Raw genomic sequence first — 22306 nt, forward strand, 5'->3', positions numbered from 1 at the left:
GCCTGCGTGTTCTCTGAGATACTGAGAGAGCTTAGTTAAAATCTCCAACTGTATTTGAGGTATTAAGAGACGTAAAGAGGGTATTTCATAACAAAAGAAGCCAATCAAAGGAATCAAAGCAATCTGGACTTAGATGTAGTGAATACCGCATCAGAATATATAAAACACTCACAGAATTAAGAAGAGAAATAGAAATGCAACTGATTTTTGCGTGGTGACTTTGTATGCTGCTGCTTTGCTGAATTCATTTGTTAGCTGTTCAGTTTTGGGGAGAGTCTGAGAAGGACTTGTATTAGTTCTTCTCTAAATGTCTGGTAGATTTCACCAGGAAAGCCATCACGTCTAGGGCATTTCTTTGTTGGGAGGGTTCTGATTACTGATTCAAGCCCCTTAGTTGCTATAGGTCTGTTCATATTTTCTGTGTCCTCATGATTTAGTCTTGGTAGGTTCTGTGTTTCTGGAAATTTGTGTATTTCATCTAAGTTATCCAGTTTATTGGTATACAGCTGTCCATAGTACTCTCTTATAATCTTTTTATTTTTGTAAAATCAGTAGTAATGTCCCTAATATCATTTTTGATTTTAGTAACTTGAGTTTTCTCTGTTTTCTCCTTAGTCCATCTAGCTAAAAGTTCATCTACTTTGTTGATCTTTTCAATGAACCAACTTTTGGTTTTATTCATTTTCTCTATTGTTTTTCTATTTTGATTAATTCTGCTCTAATCTTTATTATTTCCTTCCTCCTGCTAGCTTTGGGTTTAGTTTGTTCTTCTTTTTCTAGTTTCTTAAGCTGTAAAGTTAGGTTATTGGTTTGAGATTTTTCTCATTTTTTAATGTAAGCCTTTATAGCTCTACATTTTCCCCTTGGTACTGTTTTCATTACATCCCATAAGTTTTGACATGTTGTGTTTTAATTTTCATTTATCTCTAAGTATTTTCTTTTTTCTTTAAATTTTATTTATTTAGTTAGTTAGTTTTGGCTGCACTGGGTCTTCGTTGCGGTGCACAGGCTTCTCATTGCGGTGGCCTGTCTTGTCACGTAGCCGGGGCTCTAGGCGCACGGGCTTCAGTAGTTGTGGACACGGGCTCAGTAGTTGCGGCTCTCAGGCTCCAGAACGCAGGCTCAGTAGTTGTGGCACACGGGCTTAGTTGCTCCATGGCATGTGGGAATCTTCCCAGACCAGGGCTTGAACCCATGTCCCCTGCAATGGCAGGTGGATTCTTATCCACTGTGCCACCAGGGAAGTTCCTATCTCTAAGTATTTTCTAATTTCCCTTGTGGTGTCTACTTTTATCCATTGGTTGTTTAAGAAAGTGTTGTTGAATTTCCACAGATTTGTGAATTTTCCAGTTGTACTTCTGTCATTGATTTCTAACTTCATCTCGTTGTGATCAGAGAGGATACTTTGTATGATATCTATCTTTTAGAACCTATTAAGAGTTAATTTGTGGCCTAACTTACGGTCTATCTTGGAGAATGTCTCATGTGCACTTAAGAACGATGTGTATGTTGTTGTTGGGTTGAGTGTTCTGTGTGTTTCTGTTAGATTTAGTTGATTTACTGTGTTAAGTCATCTATTTCCTTATCTTCCGTCTTGCTCTTTTATTCATTATTGAGAGTGTAGGGTATTGAAGTCTCCAGTTATTGTAGAACTCTCTGTTTCTCCCTTCAATTCTGTCAGTTTCTACTTCATGTACTTTGATGGTCTGTCATTAGATGCATAACTTTTTATAATCGTTATGTCTTCTTGCTGAAGAAGATGTAACCTTTATTAATATATTATGTCCTTCTTTATCTCTGGTAACCTGTTCGACTGCAAATCTATTTTGTCTGATATTAGTATAGCCACATCTCCTCTCTTTAGTTACTGTTTGCATGGAATATCTTTTCCATCCTTTTACTTTCAGTCTATTTGTGTCTTAGATCTAAAGTGAGTCTCTTCTAGACAGCATATGGTTGGATCGTGTGTTTTAAATTCATTCTGCAGATCTATGTCTTTTGATTGGAGAGTTTAGTCCACTTACATTAAAAATCATAACTGATAAGAGGGGACTTCTTTTTTTTACAGCTAAATTTTTTAAAATAAATTTATTTTATTTTTGGCTGTGTTGGGTCTTCGTTGCTGCGTGGGTTTTCTCTAGTTATGGCGAGCTGGAAACTCTGGGAATCAGGTTCTCCTCCTTCTCCAGGGCTTGCTGTTTCATGTTATTGTTTCTGTTTATTGTTTTTGGTTTTTTGATTTCTGTAGTCTGTCTCTGTGCCTGAGGTGTAAATTTAAGGTCTTCTTAGGTCTTTTCTATGCCTTTCTCTGGGCATGCACAGTCACTTTCTAATTTTCCCTTTATATGCAGTTGTTTTAAAATGTCCTAGTCTTTTAATGTCTGGCTCTCCAAAAGGGAAGAAGAATAAAATGAAGGGGAGGGAAGGGTGCTGGCCCTTTAAATCTCCTGGAAGGCTCTTCAGCTGGAGGGGGTGGGGCTTATAACACTGTGGGGGGAGGTCCGGCAATAATGGCGGCCTGTCTGATTTGTCTGTACCTCTATCATCAGGAGGAGCAATCAGTGATCAGAGAGAGCACAGATCCCCAATGTCTGGAGGACAGGGTCCTTTCTTTCCCCGCCCTGGCGCCTGCAAGCTGTGTGCACGCTGCCCCAGAGCCCATGCACAGCTGCCTGCCACAGGGGTGGGAGACGCGGAGCTGCCACGGTAATAAGAACTGGTACTGACCAAAATTAACTTCGATTTACTGTCTAAGGCTTCCCTCGGAGGTTGCACACGTTTAGTAGACCCCAGAGTTCCAAAACAGTTGCATCAGATTCTGCCAGTGCAATTGTTGTCTAGGTGGGGAGACAGATTCCTGGTGCTTCCTATTCTGCCATCTTCCCAGAATCCTCCCTTCTACACATGTTTTAATTACATGTGAGGTATTTATTATTGCTTTAAATAGTCAGCAATTTTATATTTTCCTACGTATTAACCTTTTTAAGGGACCTTCATTCATTTCTGCAGTTTCATTATTATTTTCTTTCATCCTAAAAAACATCTTTCAGTATTTCTTCTAGTGACAATCTGTTGGTTAAGAACCCTCTGATTATTTTGTCTGAAGAAGTAGAATTTTACATTTTTTTAAAAGTTAAGCATTTTTTAAAATTAATTAATTAATTTTTTGGCCACATTGGGTCTTCACTGCTGCGCGGGCTTTCTCTAGTTGAGGTGAGCAGGGGCTACTCTTCGTTGCGGTGCGTGGGCTTTTCATCGTGGTGGCTTCTCTTCTTGTGGAGCAAGGGCTCTAGGTGTGTGGGCTTCAGTAGTTGTGGCACGTGGGGTCAGTAGTTGTGGCAAACGGGCTTAGTTGCTCCATGCCATGTGGAATCTTCCTGGACCAGGGCTTGAACCTGTGTCCCTTGCATTGGCAGGTGGATTTTTAACCACTGTGCCCCCAGGGAAGTCCTTACATTCACTTTTTAAAAAAATATTTATTTATGGCTATGTTGGGTCTTCGTTTCTGTGCAAGGGCTTTCTCCAGTTGTGGCAAGCAGGGGCCACTCTTCATCGTGGTGCGCAGGCCTCTCACTATCTCGGCCTCTCTTGTTGCAGAGCACAGGCTCCAGATGCACAGGCTCAGTAGTTGTGGCTCATGGGCCCAGTTGCTCCGTGACATGTGGATCTTCCCAGACCAGGGCTCGAACCTGTGTCCCCTGCATTGGCAGAGAGATTCTCAACCACTGCGCCACCAGGGAAGCCCCCTTACATTCATTTTTTAAAGATATTTTCACCTGAATAAAATTCTAGCTTTGCAGAGGTTTTTGTTGCTTTTGCATTTTAATATATTGTTCTATCATCTTCTGGCTTTCATAATTTTATTTACAAATCGTCTGTAGTATTGTTTGTGTCCTTTGAAGGTAATGTCTTTTTATCTGGGTGCTTTAAGATCTTCTTTTTATCTTTGGTTCTCGGCAGTCTTGTTACAATGCTTTTAGGAGCAGTTTTCTTTGTATTTATCTGACTTTGGGTTTGTGGGGCTTATTTTATCTGTTAGTTGGAGCTTCCCATCAAATTTGGAAAATTCTTGGCCATTAATTTTTCCGGTATTGTCTCTGCCCCATTCTTCCTCTAACTCTGTCTGGATTCCAATTACACATATGTGAGACTGTGTCCCACATGTCTTACACTGGTCTCATCTCTCATCATCATGACAGTCTTTCTAATATCTTTGAGTCTAATTCTAAACTATATATTCTCTTCCACTGACCTTGCTATCTTTTACCTAGTGATAGTCCTGTACATTTTTAATTACTGTATATTTATGATTTAATTCATGGTAGAAATAGTCCATTCCCTTTACTCCCTTTTCCAGAAATTTTCTATTTATTCTCACGTATGAATCCTTCTAGATCCATTGCCCTGGTAACTAGTGCAGTTTGTCATCTTTTCATGTTTATTAGCCATGTGGATATGCTCTTTTGTGAATTCACTGTTCAAGTTTCTTGCCCATCCTTCTATTGTCTCCCATTCTGTGGCTTTTTTTCATTCTCTTCAAGATGTGTTTTGATAGAGTGAAAATCTTTAGTCATAATAGAGTCCAATTATCTTAGTTTCTCTTCATGATTGATGTTTTATAATACTATTCAAAGAGTCCCTGCTGTTTCCAAGTCATGAATTTATACTCCTATGTTTTCTTCTAAAATATTCATTATTTTACCTTTCATATATTTTTACACATGCCCTTTTGGAGTTGATTTTTGTGTATGGGGTTAGGTAGGTATCAAGATGTATTTTTCCATATGAATATTGGAAATGACTTATAATTTATTGAAAAGTATTTCTTTTCCCACTGTACGGCCTTGTCATAAATCAGAGTAGCATTAATATAGCTGAAACGGAACTAACCCTTCGATCAGCAAACAGACTGGTGTACTCACAGCAGGGCAGTCTTTGCCACCATAAATCTTCGTAATCATACAGGAGGAATCCAATTGTTTCCACTTCTTCCATATACATTTATTGAGTTATAATTTGAATGCCATAGACTCCATTAATTGTAAATGTACAATTCAATGATTTTTGGTAAATTCACAAAGTTGTAGAAAACCACAATCCAGTATTAGGACATGTCCATCACCCCATAAAATTCCCTTGTTCCCATCTTCAGTCACTCTTTGTTCAGAACCCCCGTCCTCTCCAGCCACTAATCTTTTTCTGTCTCTGTGGGTTGTATTTTCTGGTTTTTAATAATACTGAGTCTTCCAATCCATAGATATAGAATGTTTCTCCACTTGTTTAGGACGTTTAAAATGTGTATCAACAATGTTTTATAGTTTTCAGAGTTCAAAATTTACACTTCTCTCGCTAAATGTATTCCTGTATGTTTTATTATTTTTAATACTATTATGAATGGAATTAATTTCTTAATTTTAATTTTAGGATTTTTGTTGGTAGCATATAGGAATGCAATCGATTTTTGTATATTGATCTTGTAACTGTGACTTTTTGCTGAACTCATTTATTAGTTCTAATAGTTTGCAGTGTGTGTGTGTGTGTGTGTGTGTGTGTGTGTGTGTGTCCCTTAGAATTTTCTACATACAGGATATGTCATTGTAGAAAACAATTTTATTTCGTCATTTCCAGTCTTGAGTTCCAGGGACTCAAGGTCGGTCTAACATCCAAAGTTGATCAGTGGCATATTCTACAACCTTAAAAGGAAGGAAGTTCTGTCAAATGCTACAACGTGGATGGACCTTGAGAACGTTATAATGTGCGAAATAAGCAAGACACAAAAAGATAAATAATGTATGATTCCACTCATATGAGGTACTCAGAGTCATCAAAATTACAGAGTCAGAAAGTAGAATGGTGGTTGCCAGGGGCTAGGAGTTCATGGGTACAGAGTTTCAGTTTACAAGATGATGGTGGTGATATTTGCACAACGTGAGTGTACTTAGAAATATTTAAGGTGGTAAATTTAATGTTATGTGTATTTTACCACAATAAGATTTTTGGAAAAAAAAGTAAATTGGTAAATTTCATCGTGTTTACAGAATAAAGAAGAAAAACTGTATGAGCGTCTCAGTAGATGCAAAACACTGATGGAATTCAATGTGTCCATGTTAAGTTTTGTTGCTGTTTTTAGCAAACTAGGAAAAGAAAGAAACCTCCTTAATTTGATAAAGTTTATCTACAAAAATCCTAAAGCTAATATATTTCTTAATGGTCATGAACTGAAAGCGTTCCCCTAGAAATCAGAATGAAACAAAAATTCCCACTATCGTGACATCTAGTCAGTATTGACTGAACAATCTGTTGAGTTTAATAGTACAAGAAAAAGAAAGAAAAGGCAAAAAATCAGAAAGGAAGACATAAAACTCTTTACTTACTGATGACCTAATTGTGCACATAGAAAATTTTAACAACCATAAAGAAAGTATCATAATTAAGTCAGTTTAGCAAGATCACTAGGTACCAGGTCAATATCCGAAAGCCCACTGTATTTCTGTAACAGTCACAAAATGAAATTTACAATAACATCAAAAACCTACAAATATCCAGAAAAAATATAACAAAATACAAGGAAAACCCTAAACTGAAAATTATAAAATTATACAGAGAAATTAAAGACCCAATAAGTGTGTGTGTGTGTGTGTTGTGTGTATGTGTGTGTACGTGCGTGTGTATGAAACCACATGCATGAATTAGAAGACTCAGTGGTATAGAGATGTTTGTTTTTCCCAAACTAATCTATAGATTCATTGTAATCCCCATCAAAATCCATGCAAGGGGGCTTCCCTGGTGGCGCAGTGGTTGAGAGTCCGCCTGCCGATGCAGGGGACACGGGTTCGTGCCCCGGTCCGGGAAGATCCCATGTGCCGCGGAGCGGCTGGGCCCGTGAGCCATGGCCGCTGAGCCTGCGCGTCCGGAGCCTGTGCTCCGCAAAGGGAGAGGCCACAACAGTGAGAGGCCCGCGTACCGCAAAAAAAAAAAAGAAAAATTTCTTAAATAGTTCTCTAAGAGCACTAATCATAATTTAAAAGTTGATAAATTGTACTTTATTGACATTAAGAACTCTGTTTATCAAAAAACACTACAAAGAGAATGAAAAGACAAGCCACAAACTGGAGGACCATATTTACAACACGTATATCCAACAGAGGTCTCGGATCTAGGATGTTTAAAGGACGCCCATAAATCAGTAAGAGAAACAATCCCATGGGAAATGTCACCTAAGAAGACAGCAAACGGCCAATCAGCACATGAAGAGACACTTAGCATCACTGAATTCATAATTCAAGGGTGAATTAAAACCACAGAGACGCCACTGCACACCCACAAGATCGGCTGAAAGGTCAGCCGAGATGTGGAGCGGCCGGAGCCTAAATCTGCTGGGGGGGGCGGCGGGGGTGTCTGGAAATGGGTGGAGCCTGTCTAGAAAAGCCTCAGGCATTTCGTATAAATTGAGGCATCTACATACCCTACGACCCAGCTCTGCCGTGCTTGGGGCGTTTGTCCAAGAGAAATGAAAACACATCTGCAGAGGGTCTTCATTCGTAATCTGGAAACCACCAGCGGTGTGAAGAACTTGCTGCTGATGCCTGCAGCACCACACGTGGCTCTCCACGTCGTTCTGTTGACTGAACGAGCCCCGGTGTGAAGCTGGAGGCGTCCACACAGGGGCGGGGAGGACAGGGCAGAGGCAGACGGGTCTGGCCGACGTGGTCTCCAGGGCAGCATTTTGAGGGGTTGGAAGTGTTTGCATCTGGACCCGGGTGGCACCTGCACGTGCGAGAATGGGCAGCTCTCCCCGCAGGGCCGTGCCCTTGGCTCGAAGTCCCAGGTGTAACCAGTGGGTGGCAGCAGCAGACCCCGCAAGGGCCGCGGTGGCACCTTCCGAGCTAGGGGGCTCGTTAGGGAACCAGAGGGCGGTTAGCTCGGTCTGTCCCCGTTCCTTCCTTGTTGAGGCGCCCGGGGTCCCACGCGTGGTGTGCGTGTCGTCAGGACCAGAAGGGCAGATGCTGTGTCCCTTTCTTGTCATCAGCATCTGGGGGGACAGTGCTTGTTCTCTGGCGATTATGAGGGTGTCTGGGACAGGGAGCTTGGCCAGGCCTTCGCCTTAGGCTGGGGTCCCGCCTCCTCCCGTCCGTCCTCTAACCCCCAGGGGGAAGCGACTGTTTTCCTATTGTGATGCACAGACTCACAGGGGACTCCATCCTGCCCGGATGCCGCTGCAAGGGCTTGGACACCCTGGGGAGACAGTGGGGACCCTTCCCTGGGGGAAGATCAACCCCTGTCTTCTTCCTGAGCCCAAGTCGAGATTGCATTTGCTGGTGTCCTGGGCAGCTCTGCCCCTGGCCATCAGGCTGGGCTCTCGGGGACCTGCCTCATTTCTCACGGCATCCGGGCCGGTCTCTGCTGCCGGGCGGGAGGGTTACAGACAGCTCGGGACTCACACCTGCTTCCGCCAGGTCCTGTCTTCTCCCTGGGGTCAGGTAGAGCGTGTGCACCACCAAGGTGGGCCAGGGGGCTCCGGGGGCTCCCCTTCTGTGTGTCCTGTTAGAACCAGGGGGCGTGGCCCCGTCTGACTCGTCACCCACGTTCCCTGCACCAAAGGGGGCTCCTGCTTTCTCACGCCCCAAACTCTGCTCCTCGGTATGGGGCCTCTCCCCCACCACAGGGGACCCCACTCATCGCTACTCCCTCCCTGTTGCCCCCCCTTCCCAGCAGGGTGGGCACAACATTGTGCACAGACGTCCGTGTCCCAGAAGGCTTTTTCCCCACGCCAGGGCCATCCCCGCAGTTGGTGGCAGGTGGCCTCGGGGCCCAGCGCAGTGTCCTCTGCTGCAGTCCACCCTCGCGTGGGGTTGCGATGCGGCCCGGGCGGGGGTGGGGCTCCTGGTCCCAGGCTTCAGGGACGCACCAGCATCGAGCTCTGAACGCACGCAGACAGCTGTGCCGTCTGCCTCCCTTATTCCCTTCAGTTACGGTGGCTTCCCGGGGCGGCCCCATGGCTGCCGTGACCGTGTGGCCACCAGCCACTCTGGCAGTCGAGCCCACGGGACACTAAGCTGGCGTCCAGCCCGCGTCAGCTGAAGGACCCTGGGTGCTGCCGGCGTGGGCAGCTCGGCTTTCCCACACGGGCCTGCAAGGGCCACCCTGACGTGGGTCCGGCACAAGAACCCTGGCCTTCATGTCCCGGCACCTTTTCTGGGCCCAGGCACAGCGCCCCGGGGTGTCCTCAAGTCGGGGGTCCCCACCACCCTACAGGCCACGTTCCCGGGCACCCGTCGGGCAGGCAGGAGGATGTTCTGAGCCTGCCCCTCGCCCTTTCCTCGGGCGGCCACCTGCTGGCACCTGGGCACCGCCCTCAGAGCCTCACGGGTTTTCTGGATCTTGCTTTGTAGCGGCGAGGCGTTCATCTCCAATTCCAGAAATTACTTTTCGCAGTGCCAAGCTCTGCTGAAGAAAATCACCTCTGTGAACCCTCAGACGGAGATCGACGGGCTTCGGAACATCTGGATCGTAAAGCCCGCGGCCAAGTCCCGGGGACGAGGTGAGTCCCAAGCCGGGCGCCCTGCGGGGACAGCCAGCCGTGGCAGCGGGGGGACTGGGCGCCAGGCTCCCTGGGGGGCTCAGGACTCGCGGGTCCCGGGGAGCGGGCATCCCAGTGACCCTGGTGTTCATGGCTGCTCTTCCAAATTTTGCTAAGTAATTAGGATTCATTAGGAAGTTCCGTCTCTAGTCCTCAGGTAGACTGTCTGTAGTTTTCTCCTCGTATTTGCTTTGCTCGCCAGCTGCTGCAATGGAGCAAGGACTCCGCATCCAGCAGCAGTGGGGGCCTGGGCGCAGGGCGGTCATAAGAGCCCCAGAGGCACTGGCCTCTTGCAGGCGCATCCTGAGAGCCCTGTGAGCTCTGTCCCGGGACCCCGGTTTTCTACTTCTCCTTGCGTCACGGCTGTGACCGTGCCCTTTTCTTTATTCCTAATGGTGAATACTGTGGGTTCTTCATTTAAAAACAGGATTTCAGGGTGATTTTCCAATCTTAGGAGTGTTTCCAAAGAACCAACTTTTGGTTGCATTTGTTCAATTTTCCTGTTCGCGCTTGGTGCTGACTTAAATGCTAAGCTTATTTATTCCCAAACATCCTTGTGCAACAGTAGAAGCTTTCAGGCTATGGAAATGTCCTCAGAATACAGCCTTCCCTGCACCCTCTTGTTTATGTTATATGATGTTCTCTTTTTCCTGAGTATCTAAACAGACCTTACCTTTTGTTTGCATATTCTATTTGCCCCTTGAGTTATTTGAGGGGTTTTACTGTTGCTGTGAATTCATAAGTGGTTACTTTTTATGAGATATTTTAAAAAGCTTTATTAATTTGTGAATATCCTGCATTCAGGCTGTCCTGAAACGTTCTCTTTCCCGAGCTTCTGCCTGCTCTCAGCAAGCACCCTCCTGGGCCGGGCCCGTGTTCCCCCCCGGGCTCTCTCCTGAGCCCAGACCTTCCACCCACTGCCGACACTGCATCCCCGGGGACGCTCCACAGACACCTCAAACCCACCTGTTCATAACCGAGTGCACGCCATTGTGCCTGGTCACTGGCTATGCGCCCACCGCCTGACCCCCAACCCAGTGCCCCGTCTGCTCTTGGCCCAGGGGCGTGCAGCTTCCTCCTGGACTTTGGTCTCAAGATGGCAAGGTCTCCACTTGCTGTAACTGAAGAGCGGGGTCCTGTGTTCTGTGAGGAAAGCTCCCTCGTGTCCCGCGCTGTCACTGCCCCTGGGCCTCACAAGGGGCACCCGCCCCCCGTGCCGGCCAGGAGAGCCAGGCCGCCCCACATCTCGGCCTCTCCTCACGCTTGTCCGAGGCAGGTTGGCAGGGAGGATGGCGAGTCCCCCCACCGTCTTGTGACACAGTTCAGGCTTCCGGGGTGTCACGGCAGAGAAAGAGAGGGCTGGGGAGGGGGTCTGTCGGTGACATTAAATGCTGCAGCCCAGGGAAATGCACGTCACTTTGGCTCACGTGTCACTGGTCACCACCAGTCACACGGCTTAACTTTGGGGCATGCAAACCCTCCTGCAAAGTGGAGGGGTGCAGACGTGGGGCAAGAGTCGTGTACCCCATCCCCTCCCTGTTCACCCCCACTTGGCCAGTCGCCCTGGGTGTGAGGCCTCACCAGCCCTTGGAGCCCGTGGAGCAGCCCATCACCCCGCCTGCTGCTTTCCTGAGGCTGAAGGGCCCGCCCTGCTTCCCTGCTCCCCCCGGACTCGGGCCAGTGCCCAGCTCGCTGGCTGCCTCCTCACGGGGCCTCTGTCCCCGTCCCCGACCTTCCCATTCTCAGTCCTCTCTGAAGCCCCTTGTGGTGGGCGAGCCTGGAGGGCTGCCCTGGCTGTGGCCTCGACCCCGAGGGCAGAGCGTTTCCTGCGCAGCCCCCCAGCGCAGGACCGCAGGCGTTGTTCTGGGGCTGGGGGCTGAGCGGTGGCCTCTTGCAGACATAGTGTGCCTGAACCACGTGGAGGAGATCCTGGAGCTGGCTACAGACCCACCCCCCGCCAAGGGCAACAAGTGGGTGGTGCAGAAGTACATCGAGTCGCCGCTGCTCATCTACGACACCAAGTTTGACATCCGGCAGTGGTTCCTGGTCACCGACTGGAACCCGCTGACCATCTGGTTCTACAAGGAGAGCTACCTGCGCTTTTCGACGCAGCGCTTCTCCCTGGACAATCTGGACAGGTCAGTGGGGGTCAGCTAGCTGCCATAGAGGGTGGGCTCCCACCAGCACCTGGAGCGCGAGGCAGGTCTCGTGTGCCCGGTGGGGTGCTGTGTCGTGCTCGGGCCTGGGGAGGCTACTGGACCTCCCTCTGCAAGGGGCGGGCCCAAGCCCCCTGCCCATCAGAGCCAGTGCCTTGTGCCCCCATGGGGTGTGCGTCTTCTCCAGAAAATCCTGAAAGCACCGTCTGCCATGTGCTCGTGGGCACCAGGCACCCTCTGCGGTGGGTGCCGCTGCCCCTCGGCTGGGAAGGCTGAGTGGCGGGCCGTGCCCCTCCGCTGACCACACGGGCCGGGCTCGGGGTGCAGCTCTGCTTGCTCTCTCGGTCCCCTCAGCATGTGGAGGGAAGGGACAGGTAGGGCTCCTTGGGGAGGCTCCTGGGGACCAGCCCCTCAAATCCTGCAGTAGACCCTGCAGGGCCTTCGCTTTGTGAGCGCCCAGAGCCCTGGGTGGGGATCCTGCAGGCGGGGAAGCTGCTGGAGTGTCTGGGGAGGTGGGGGGCGGCTCCCCGACGAGGCAGAGTGTGGGACGTGAGGGTGGCCTGAGGGGTCCTCTGAGGATGACCCCAGCCGTGCGGGGTTAGGAGGGGTGAAGACGATGAGAGCGGTACCCGATACAGGGTGCAGGGGGTGCCGGGCAGCAGCTCAGACCTGCAGGAGTGGGTGCCCTGGGGTGGGTGAACCCAGCCCCAGCAGGGTCCCAGAACGGGCAGGCCGGGTGGGTGTCAGGACGAGAGCCCACCAGCGAAGTCTCGGGAACGTGCCATTCTCTTGAGAGAACAGCTGCCACCTCTCTTTCCAGATGGAGGGCCTCCGTGGCTCTGTTTTGTGACCACACGCGGGTGCCCGGCTGGGTGCCTAGATATCTTGGCGGGGGCTACAGGGGAGCCCGTCAGTATCACGAGGACTGAAGGTTGCTTCACAGAGACCTTGAGGGGGTCCACTGTGCTCAAGCTGGGGGCTGTGACCACACCTGGGGTCACCCCTGGCAGGTGACACCTGGAGTCACACCTGGCAGGAGCAGGCAGCTGGGACAAGTGGTCCCGGCCGGCAGCTCAAGGAGCACATGTGTTCCCACCAGGCCAGGGGGGCCTGGAGGAGGGGTCCTGGGCTGACTGGGCAGTGAGAAGCCCACGGAGCCCCTTCCAGCCTGCCCAGCCCTGCCAAGCTGGGAGCTGAGTGCCTGGCAGGTCTCTTACCCTCTCTGAGCCGTTTCTCCGTCCGGGACCATAACCCTCTCCCCAGGCTGACAGGAGATTCTCTGACATTGTTTCTGAACTGTGTGGGCTCCCTAACAGCACTGTTTGCAGCTTGCAAAGCTCTTCCGTGTGCCTGTGTCTTGTTTCTTGCAACCGTCTTAGGGAGTACAGCTCTCTCATGGTCACAGATGCGGTCTCACCACCCAGAACAAGATGGCAAATCCCCAGGCCCAGGGACACGTTTAAATGAAAATGACTTTGAACAGGACCCACCTATTTTATAATCTCCTAGTACATGCTATTCAATTTAAATCCTGTTTAGAACAATGCCAGCGTATAAACGAATTAATTGAAAATTTCAGTTAGCGAATCCTTCTAGCCCTGGGGGGCTCCGGCTCTCCTCCAGGGACAAGTGGGGAAACGGGCTCAGAGTGTGGTACCTGCTGGAGGCCCCTAGTTGGTGGCCCCGGGCTGGCTGGCTTCTGCCCTGCCCTCCCCGCCCCACCCCATGGTGGTCCCAGGCGGGACAGCAGGGCTGTCCTGAGGTTGCCTAGGAGGATTAGGAGAACGGGGAACCCGTCAGAACCCCTCCCGCAGCGGCGCTGTGCCGGGGTCACGGCCCACGGGGCCAGGGGCTCGTGGGCGGATCCTCGGGGCGGGGTCTGGGCGGGGCCTCAGGGTGGGGTCCCGGGCGCCCGCTGGGAGGAGAGGAGCCTGCGCACCCGCCCCCCGACCCTGACGGCGGCCTTGCCTCGCAGCGCCATCCACCTGTGCAACAACTCCATCCAGAAGCACCTGAAGAATGACAAGGACCGGAGCCCCCTGCTGCCGGATCACAACATGTGGACCAGCACCGAGTTCCAGGAGTACCTGCAGAAGAGGGGCCGCGGGGCCGTGTGGGGCAGCGTCATCTACCCGTCCATGAAGAGGGCCGTCACCAACACCATGAAGGTGGCGCAGGACCACGTAGACCCGCGGAAGAACAGCTTCGAGCTGTACGGCGCCGACTTCATCCTCGGCTGCGACTTCAAGCCCTGGCTCATCGAGATCAACTCTAGCCCCACCATGCACGCGTCCACGCCGGTCACGGCTTGGCTCTGCGCGCAGGTGCAGGAGGACACCATCAAGGTGGTGGTGGACCGCAAGGTCGACCGAAACTGCGACGTCGGCAACTTCGAGCTGCTGTGGAGACAGGTGAGGGGGGCGGGGTGTCCCTCTCCTGCCGGCCACCTCGGGGTGGCCCCTCCCCACGCCCCGGGGGCGTCTCGCCCAGCTGGCCTTTGCCATCCAGCTTTCCAATCTCTCCTCCCCAGCCAACCCCAACTCTGTGGCCACCTGGCAGGGGGTCCTCTGGCTGGGCTGGCGGGATGTCCGTGGCCTCCAGGCCCCTCTAGGCTGTTCCTTTTCCGACCTGCAGTGTCCTCCGTCCTCCTGGGGTGAAGATCCAGCCTTCCTTCAGGGGTCTTTCCAGGGGCCTGCTTCCCCAAGGAGCCCTCCTGCAGGCCAGGCAGCAAAACCCTGCAACCTGGCGCCCCTGGTGGGGGGACCCAGTGGGCAGCCCAGCCGTCGGGAAGTGTGGCCGGGGCTTCTCCCTGAGGCCTTACGCCTGACCGGCAGGCCAGGAAAGAGCCAGCCAGCACCCCTCACCTCATCCTTCCCTCCCCAGCCTGCAGTGGAGCTGCCCCCCTTCCCGGGGTCCGACCTCTTCGTGGAAGGGGTGGGTGTGTGGAAAGCCAAGAAGCAGATGACGCCCATCTCCAACTTTGACTTTGCATCTCCGCTCTTGGACATTCATCCACCAGGGGAGAGGTGCCCCCCGGCCATGCCACACCTGGCTCCGGGGCCACCACGAATGGCTCTCCAGCAAGACTTGAAACTGAAAGACGAAAAGGTGCTTCCTTGCACCTTGCCTGTGCCCTAAAAGAGGCTGGCGGAGAGAAGTGCGAAAGTAAAGTGCGGCCACAGGGAGTTTTGGGAAGAGAGAGCCCCCCACCTGTACCTTTCAGCACCTAGACAGTAAGGGCCTGAGCTCTGCTCTCGCCAGGGCCGAACCAGACAAACACTTGGATCCAAACTTATTAAATGTGCACCCACTGCGTCCCTTCTTCCGAGCGTGAAGACAGTGGAGAGCGCTCAGTTTCAGCTGCCCAGACCATCAGGTAACAGCGCCGTGCTCGTGTCCGTCTGAGCCCCGGGTCTGCTTGGGGCTACCTGCTCTGCGTCCTCCAGGGCAGGCCGGGGCCTCTGGTCCAGCCTGAGCTCAGAGCAGGGTTCAGGGCGCCCTGGCCCCATCCTGGTCCCGGCCAGTTGTTGGGATAGTGGGGGGTCCTGCAGCAGGACCAGGTGGGTAACAGCCTTCGTCTGTCTCCCCTGTGGGGTGTGGCGCCAATGGGGCGTCGAGTTTGAGGTTTGCATAGGCGCCAAGTGCCGCGGACGGGAGGGGCCGGCAATCACTGGGCCCTCGCGCTGTTTTCTGAAGCTTCTGATGGAGCCGGTCACACGTGGCCCGGGAGCCTGGCCTGGGCTTGGCCTCCGAGCGCAGGTACACAGGTATGGAGCAGCCCCACTGGCACGGTCTGGCACCCAGCCGTGGCCAAGAGAGTGACCCCAGCCAGGGCCACGCCCCCACCTGCTCTGCCCCAGGTGCACCTGTCTCCCTGAACTCACCAGGACACGTGCACCTGCTGTGCCCACCCCCCCCCCCGGGTTCCCAGTGTGTCTGTCTGTCTGTCTCCCTGGCACTAACAGCCTCTTTGCCTGTCTGTCTGTCCCCATGGATTGTAAGCTGTCAGGGGCTGGGCTCTCGGTGCACCCCTGCACCTGGGGCCATGCCCGGCACATAGCAGATGCTCAGTGCATGTCTGTTGCATCAGCACATGTGCGGGCCGCCCCCCAGAGTCGCCAGCGCCGGGCACGATGAGTGTGTGCTTTCAGAGCTGGCAGGGCCCTTGGGGGCCACCTGCAGTCCGGCCCGCCATCCTCACCCCATGTCCAGTCTGGCACCAAGGTCTGTCAGCCCTACTGCTTAGCGACTTGCCTCTCCATGGGGGCAATTTCCAGGTTTTCTCTGCAATGCACTGTGCGACTTTCCCCAGGCCTCTTCCTAGGAGTGCGTGTCCCCAGGGCGCACACAGCTTCTACCTAGGTAGGTGTAGTAGCTACCGTAACGAAGTCCCGCAAACTTGGTGGCGTAAACCGCAGACGTTTTTTCTGAAGGCCAGAGTCCAAAACCAAGGCGTCGGCAGGGCCGAGCTCTCAGAGCCTGTAGGGAAGAAGCTTCCTGTCCCTTCCAGCTTCTGACACCCCGGGCAGTCCTCGGTGTTCCTCGGCTTACAGACGAGTGACTCCGATCTCTGCCCTGCTTCACACGGTGTTCCTTCAGGGTGTCACTGTGTCCAGATTTCCCTCTTAAAAGGACACCAGTTGTTGGATCGGGTCCCACCTCCTCTAGTATGACCTCACCTTACCTTGATTACATCTGCAAATAAGGTCACATTCACAGGTTCCAAGTGGACGTGAACTTGGCGGTGGCGGGGGGGCGGGTATTAAACCTGGTGCACCGGGCACTGCAGGCGTGGCCAGAGGGACGGCACTGTGACCGTGGTCACACCGTGGCCACACCGCGGCCATTGCTCACATTGTGCCAATACTTGGTGTTGACAGGGCCTCTTGTTTGCCTCTGGAGGGAGTGATGGCGCTCGTTTGCATTTTCCTATTTACTAATAAAATGGCCTGTATTCAGACATGCGTTGGCCAATTAGGGCTCCTGTCCTGAAAAGCACGTCTTCTGTCTGATCGTCCTTAGAATTGTGCATCTTTTCTGCTGATTTGAAGGGGTGACAGCCATCTGTTCTGGATTCTCCTCCTTTTTCAGTTGATTTGTGTGGAAACACTGTGTCCCACTTGGTGATCTGCCTTTTCACACCTTTATGGTGTCTTTGGATGTAAAGCCACCTTAATTTTAATAAACTCTGATAGGTCAGGCTTTCCCTCGACAGTTGGTCATTTCTTTGGCTTGCGGCCTTACCCTGAGGTCGTGAAGCCCTCTTCTTCTAGGAGCATTGCTGTGGCTCATACATTCCAGCCTTGGAGGTTCCTGGAGCTGACTTGCACGTGGTGTGAGGAGCCCAACGGCCCCGCCCCTGCTCACCTGCAGGCTGGCACTCTTGCGTGTTGGCACCTCTGGACCTTCCGTTCAGCTCCACCGTTTTGTCTGCCTTGGGCCAGTGCCACAAGGTCTTCATTACTACAGCTTTGTAGGATGTCAGACAAGTCCTGTGAGCTGGTTTTTCTTCCTTGGAAATGACTCAGCTGTTCTTGGCACCCCTACACCTCCACACAGGTTACAGAAGTAGGCTGTCAAGATTCACCAACATAATTTTTTATTAAAATTAAAAATTTTTTATTGCTATTAAATTCATCAGTTTGGGGAGAACTGACTTCTTTACATTACTGAGCCTTAGAATATGTGAACATGGTATATCTCTCCATAAATAAATCCTTTAAGATCTTTCAATAAACTCCTAGACGTTTCTTTGTAATGGTCTTGCACTTTTTCTGTTGGATTTAGACATATATTTTTTATTTTTTATTCTATTGTAAATAGTATCAAATTAAAAAAAATTTTTCCTGCAAATTGTGGCTGGTTGATAGAAAGGGAATTGATTTTTACGAATGGATTCTTTTTTAAAAATTAATTAATTAATTTTTAAATTTTTGGCTGCGTTGGGTCTTCGTTGCTGTGTGCGGGCTTTCTCTAGTTGCGGTGAACAGGGGCTACTCTTTGTTGCGGTGTGCAGACTTCTCATTGTCGTGGCTTCTCTTGTTGCGGAGCACGGGCTCTAGGCGCGCAGGCTTCAGTAGTTGTGGCACACGGACTCAGTAGTTGTGGCTCGCGGGCTCCAGCGAGCAGGCTCAGTAGTTGTGGCGCATGGGCTTAGTTGCTCTGCGGCATGTGGGATCTTCGCGGGCCAGGGCTCGAACCTGTGTCCCCTGCATTGACAGGTGGATTCCTAACCACTGCGCCACCAGGGAAGCCCTATGAATGGATTCTGTAAAAAGTCCATCTGGCTAATATCATTTCTATCAATTCATTAATATATTTGAAGATTCTTTTGGTTTCTCACATACAGTTATATCAACTAATTTGTTTTCCTTTCCTTGCAATCATTATACCTTTCATATCTTTTTCTTACTTTTTTGACTGTCTAGGACCTTGTTTATTCATTCATTTTTCTCATCCCATTGGATCTCAGGTGCATACATTCTGATTAATCATAATTCTTGGTTCATGACATAGTTTCATTGTTTGTCCTTGCATGGCCTACTTTTTTTTTGGATCGTTTTAGTAGTGTAATTAGAACTTGCACACAGGTTTTAATTTGATTTTTAATGTGGCTAAAGTTATCAATCTTTTTCTTTTAGTCAGTGCTATTTTGTCTTAAGAAATTTTTCTTTACCCTGAGGTTTAAAAGATTGTTTACCTACATTTACTACTAAGAGTTTTACATTTTGGGGCTTCCTTGGTGGCGCAGTGGTTAAGAATCCACCTGCCAATGCAGGGGACATGGGTTCGAGCCCTGGTCCGGGAAGATCCCACATGGCCCCGTGCGCCACAGTGACTGAGCCTGTGCTCTAGAGCCTGCGAGCCACAACTACTGAGCCCACGTGCCACAACTACTGAAGCCCGCACGCCTAGAGCCCGTGCTCTGCAACAAGAGAAGCTACCACAATGAGAAGCCCAAGCACCGCAACAAAGAGTAGCCCCCGCTCGCCGCAACTAGAGAAAGTCCACGCGCAGCAACGAAGACCCAATGCAGCCAAAAATAAATAAATAAAATAAATTAATTTTTTTAAAAAAGAGTTTAAAATTTTGTTTTTGACATAAAAGTCCTAATCCATTTGGAGTTGACTTTTGTATATGGTGTGAGTTAGGAATCGAATTTTATTTTTGTTCATGTAGAAAAATTTTTCAGTTATTTTTTGAAAAATTTATTTCTATCCCCCTGTGAACTGGTATCCCACCTGTGTGCATGTGTGGGTCTATTTCTGGAGTCTCTATTCTGTCCACTGTTGAGTTTGCCCCCCTGCACCAGTGCCACACCGCCTGTTGCATCTGGTAGGGCAAGTTGCCTCTCTCTGCTCATCCTCATAAGGGTCTTGGTCCTTCCTGACCTCATTCTTTTCTATATAAATGTCATAATTGTTTTATCAAGTTCAACCAAAAAAATCCTATTGATATTTTGGTTGGATTTGCATTGACTCCGTGGATCAATTTGGGGGAAATGGATAAATTAATGAAATCATATCTTTCTACCCATGAACATGACATATCTCTCCATGTACTTAGATCTACTTTAAATTTTAGAATTTTCCCATCAGAGATCATAGACATCTTTTATTAGATTTATTTCTCTTACTTGATATTCAGATACTATTGCACATGGTATCATCTCTATATATACATTTTCGCATTGTTTGCTGCTGTCATATAGAATGAAACTGACTTCTATATGTTAATTTTCTATCTGCCACATTTCTAAACTCTCCCATTATTCCTAAAAATGTGTATGTATCTTCTTTTGAGTTTCTATGTAAATAATTATATCCTGTGTAAATTGCTTTGTATCTTCCACTCCAACCTTCTTGCCCCTATGGTCTTGTCTTATTGTACTGGCTAGAACCTCCTACACCATGTTGGGCACCATTGTTGAATTCCTGATTTTAAAGAGGATGCTTCTAACATTTCTCATCTATAATGACATTTTCTGTAGGTCTTAATAAAGCTATAAATATGATCGATACATATCAATGTATAGATACTCCAGCACGTTAAAGTCGTTTCTTTCTAATCCCACCAAGAATTTTTATTACAGATGTGTAGTGAATTTTCTCAGCATTCTTTGTGCACCTATGAGACTCTCTTAAGTTTTTTCTTCTTTATACTATTAAAGTGATAAATAACATCAATAGGTTTTTCTTTTTCTAAGAAGTTGCCTGTAGCCCTTAACATCAATCAGTTTTTGAATGTTAAACCAACCTTGCATTCCAGGAATGAACCTAAGTTGGTTTGATGTTGAGTTTGACATATGTCCGGATGTGGTTTCTTGCATGTAGTTAAAATTGGTTCTCAACCACAGTTTATTTACGTACTACTGTGGATAGACATTTACATTGTTTCTAGCAGACTATTACAAACAGTGCTGCTGTGAGCACGCCTGAATTTGGTGAACATGTGTACATCTTTCTGTAGGAATGGAGTTGCTGGGTCATGCATTCAGCTTTGGTAGACACTCCCAAGGAATTTCCCAGAGTGACTGTGTCAGTGTAAATTCCGCCACAGTGTATGAGTCTTCCAGTGACTGCACACTCTTACCAACACTAGATATTCTCTGTCCTTTTATTTTAGCCATTCTAGTAGATGTGCAGTGGGTTCACATGACAGTTTCAATTTGCATTTATCTGATGACTGAAGAAATTCAGCACCTTTTCATATCAACAGTCCATTTCAACACACTCTTGCAAGGTACCTTTTTTGTATTTGGGCATGTTTTTCTGTTCCCTACTCCTGTCAACTTGTAGGAGTTCCTTATGTATTCTGGATACAAGTCCTTTGGCGGGTATACGTATTAAAGATAACTTCTCTCATTCTATGATCTGCCTTTTACTCTGAATAGTATCTTTTGATGCACATACGTTATTTATTTCAGTATATGCCAATATCAATTTCTCTTTTATGATTAGCGTTTATGTTTTCTGTTTGTGAAATCTTTGCCTACCCCAGAGTCATAAAAATAGTCACTTCTGTTTTCTTCTTAAAGTTGTATGGTTTCACATTTAGAGCTATGTTCCATCTGGAACTGTTTCCGGGTGTGGTGTGATATAGGAGTTAAGGTGCACAATTTTTGTACAGACGTTCAGCTGATGCAGCATAGTGCATTGAAGACACTGTGTCCTCTTCGCTGCGTTGTACCATTGTTGCAAGACAGGTGACTAGGTATGTTTTTCTGGTTTTGGACTCTACACTCCCAATTTTCTATGTTCCTGTCTTTATTAAGTCAGGTTTTTGCAGCAGTAATGCTGCGTAACAAAGACAACCCCTCCCCAACCTCAGAGGTACTTATTCATCAAGCCTCTGTTTCTCACACATCTTCAGGTCAGCTGTAGCAATGTTGGGTTCTACCAGGAAGGCTGAGCCAGGCTCCAGGCTGCAGGTTGGGCTGAGGTCCACCTCACGTGTCTCCCCTTCTGGGGCCAGTGGTTCCCCAGTCATCATCTTCACGAGGCAGATGGTATCAGCATGAGAGGGCAAGTCAAAAGGGGGAGGCATCTGAAAGCTTCTACTCACATCACATCTGCCCAAACTCAAGTAGGTGGGCGACGAAGGATACTCCTCAGTGGGGTAGGAGGAGCGGAATGAATATGCTCTGAACAATAATCAAATATACAACAGTCTAATCTCCGGGTCACTGGCATTCACTTACCTTCTGCAAACAAACTACGCTCACCGCCGCCGCCCGCCAAAAAGTCTCCACAGTCATAGAACCAGACTCTGAGTCTGGGATTTGTGATTCTCCATCATTCCTCTTCACCTGGATAACTATGAACCAGAAAAACAAGTTGGCAAGTCTGGGATTTGCTTTCCCTTCCTTACGAGCTGTGAGCTTAGCTGTGGCTGTTGCATGGAGGCTGGCAGAAGACACGCGACTCCTGGGTTGGAGACGAAGGACTTCATCGTTCTCATCTCAGGAAGCAGCGAGAGCCTCTGAACATCTGTGAAGCCACGTGGGGTGACGCACTGTGGCCCAGATGCCTGCATCACAGATGAGGAACACTGAACCTCAGGCATCTACCACTTTTGTAGCAAGCAGTAAGCAAGCCTGCTCTTGTCCTGGAGGGAACTAGCACCTCATCCCCCAGGACTGCTCACTGCAGGCACGATGCTGAGAAAGGTAAATGGGTGATCAGGGTCTTGCATTCTTGGCACACCCCACAAAGTATGTAGGGTGCTTGGGAGACCCAAGGAAGGCCTTCTCTCCCAGTGATACACAGCATCCTGCATCATCTGAGCCTCCGGCCAGTTTCCACAGGCCACTCTGACCTGACCAGGAGAGGTGGGCACCAAACCCGTTTGATTTGTCTCACATGCATTTGTTTAAGACAACCGTCATCAGGTCCCCCAGCAGCACAGACCTCAGCCACGTTCTCTGGGGCCCTGGCCTCAGCACTGTGAGTCCCGGAGGCATCCTTACTGCCAAACTGCCAGGACTGGGTTTGCTTTCCCCTCCTTACAAGCTGTTGGCTGTGAGCTTAGCTGAGGCTGTTGCGTGGATGTTGCCAGAAGACACGCAACT

At 49.4% G+C, this 22306-nt stretch overlaps 1 protein-coding gene across 1 annotated transcript in view; it reads left to right on the top strand.

Moving 5' to 3' along the window:
• TTLL8 (tubulin tyrosine ligase like 8) overlaps positions 1–22306 on the top strand; it is a 45627-nt gene that overhangs the window by 18232 nt on the left and 5089 nt on the right. The window contains 7 exon segments of the mRNA XM_079937703.1: positions 9393–9541; positions 11478–11718; positions 13712–14147; positions 14620–14871; positions 14875–14903; positions 14905–15047; positions 15050–15112. Coding sequence (XP_079793829.1) covers positions 9393–9541; positions 11478–11718; positions 13712–14147; positions 14620–14871; positions 14875–14903; positions 14905–15047; positions 15050–15112 — 1313 coding nt within the window.

This window comes from Stenella coeruleoalba (genome assembly GCF_951394435.1).
Source record: "Stenella coeruleoalba genome assembly, chromosome: 11".
Lineage (NCBI taxonomy): Eukaryota > Metazoa > Chordata > Mammalia > Artiodactyla > Delphinidae > Stenella > Stenella coeruleoalba.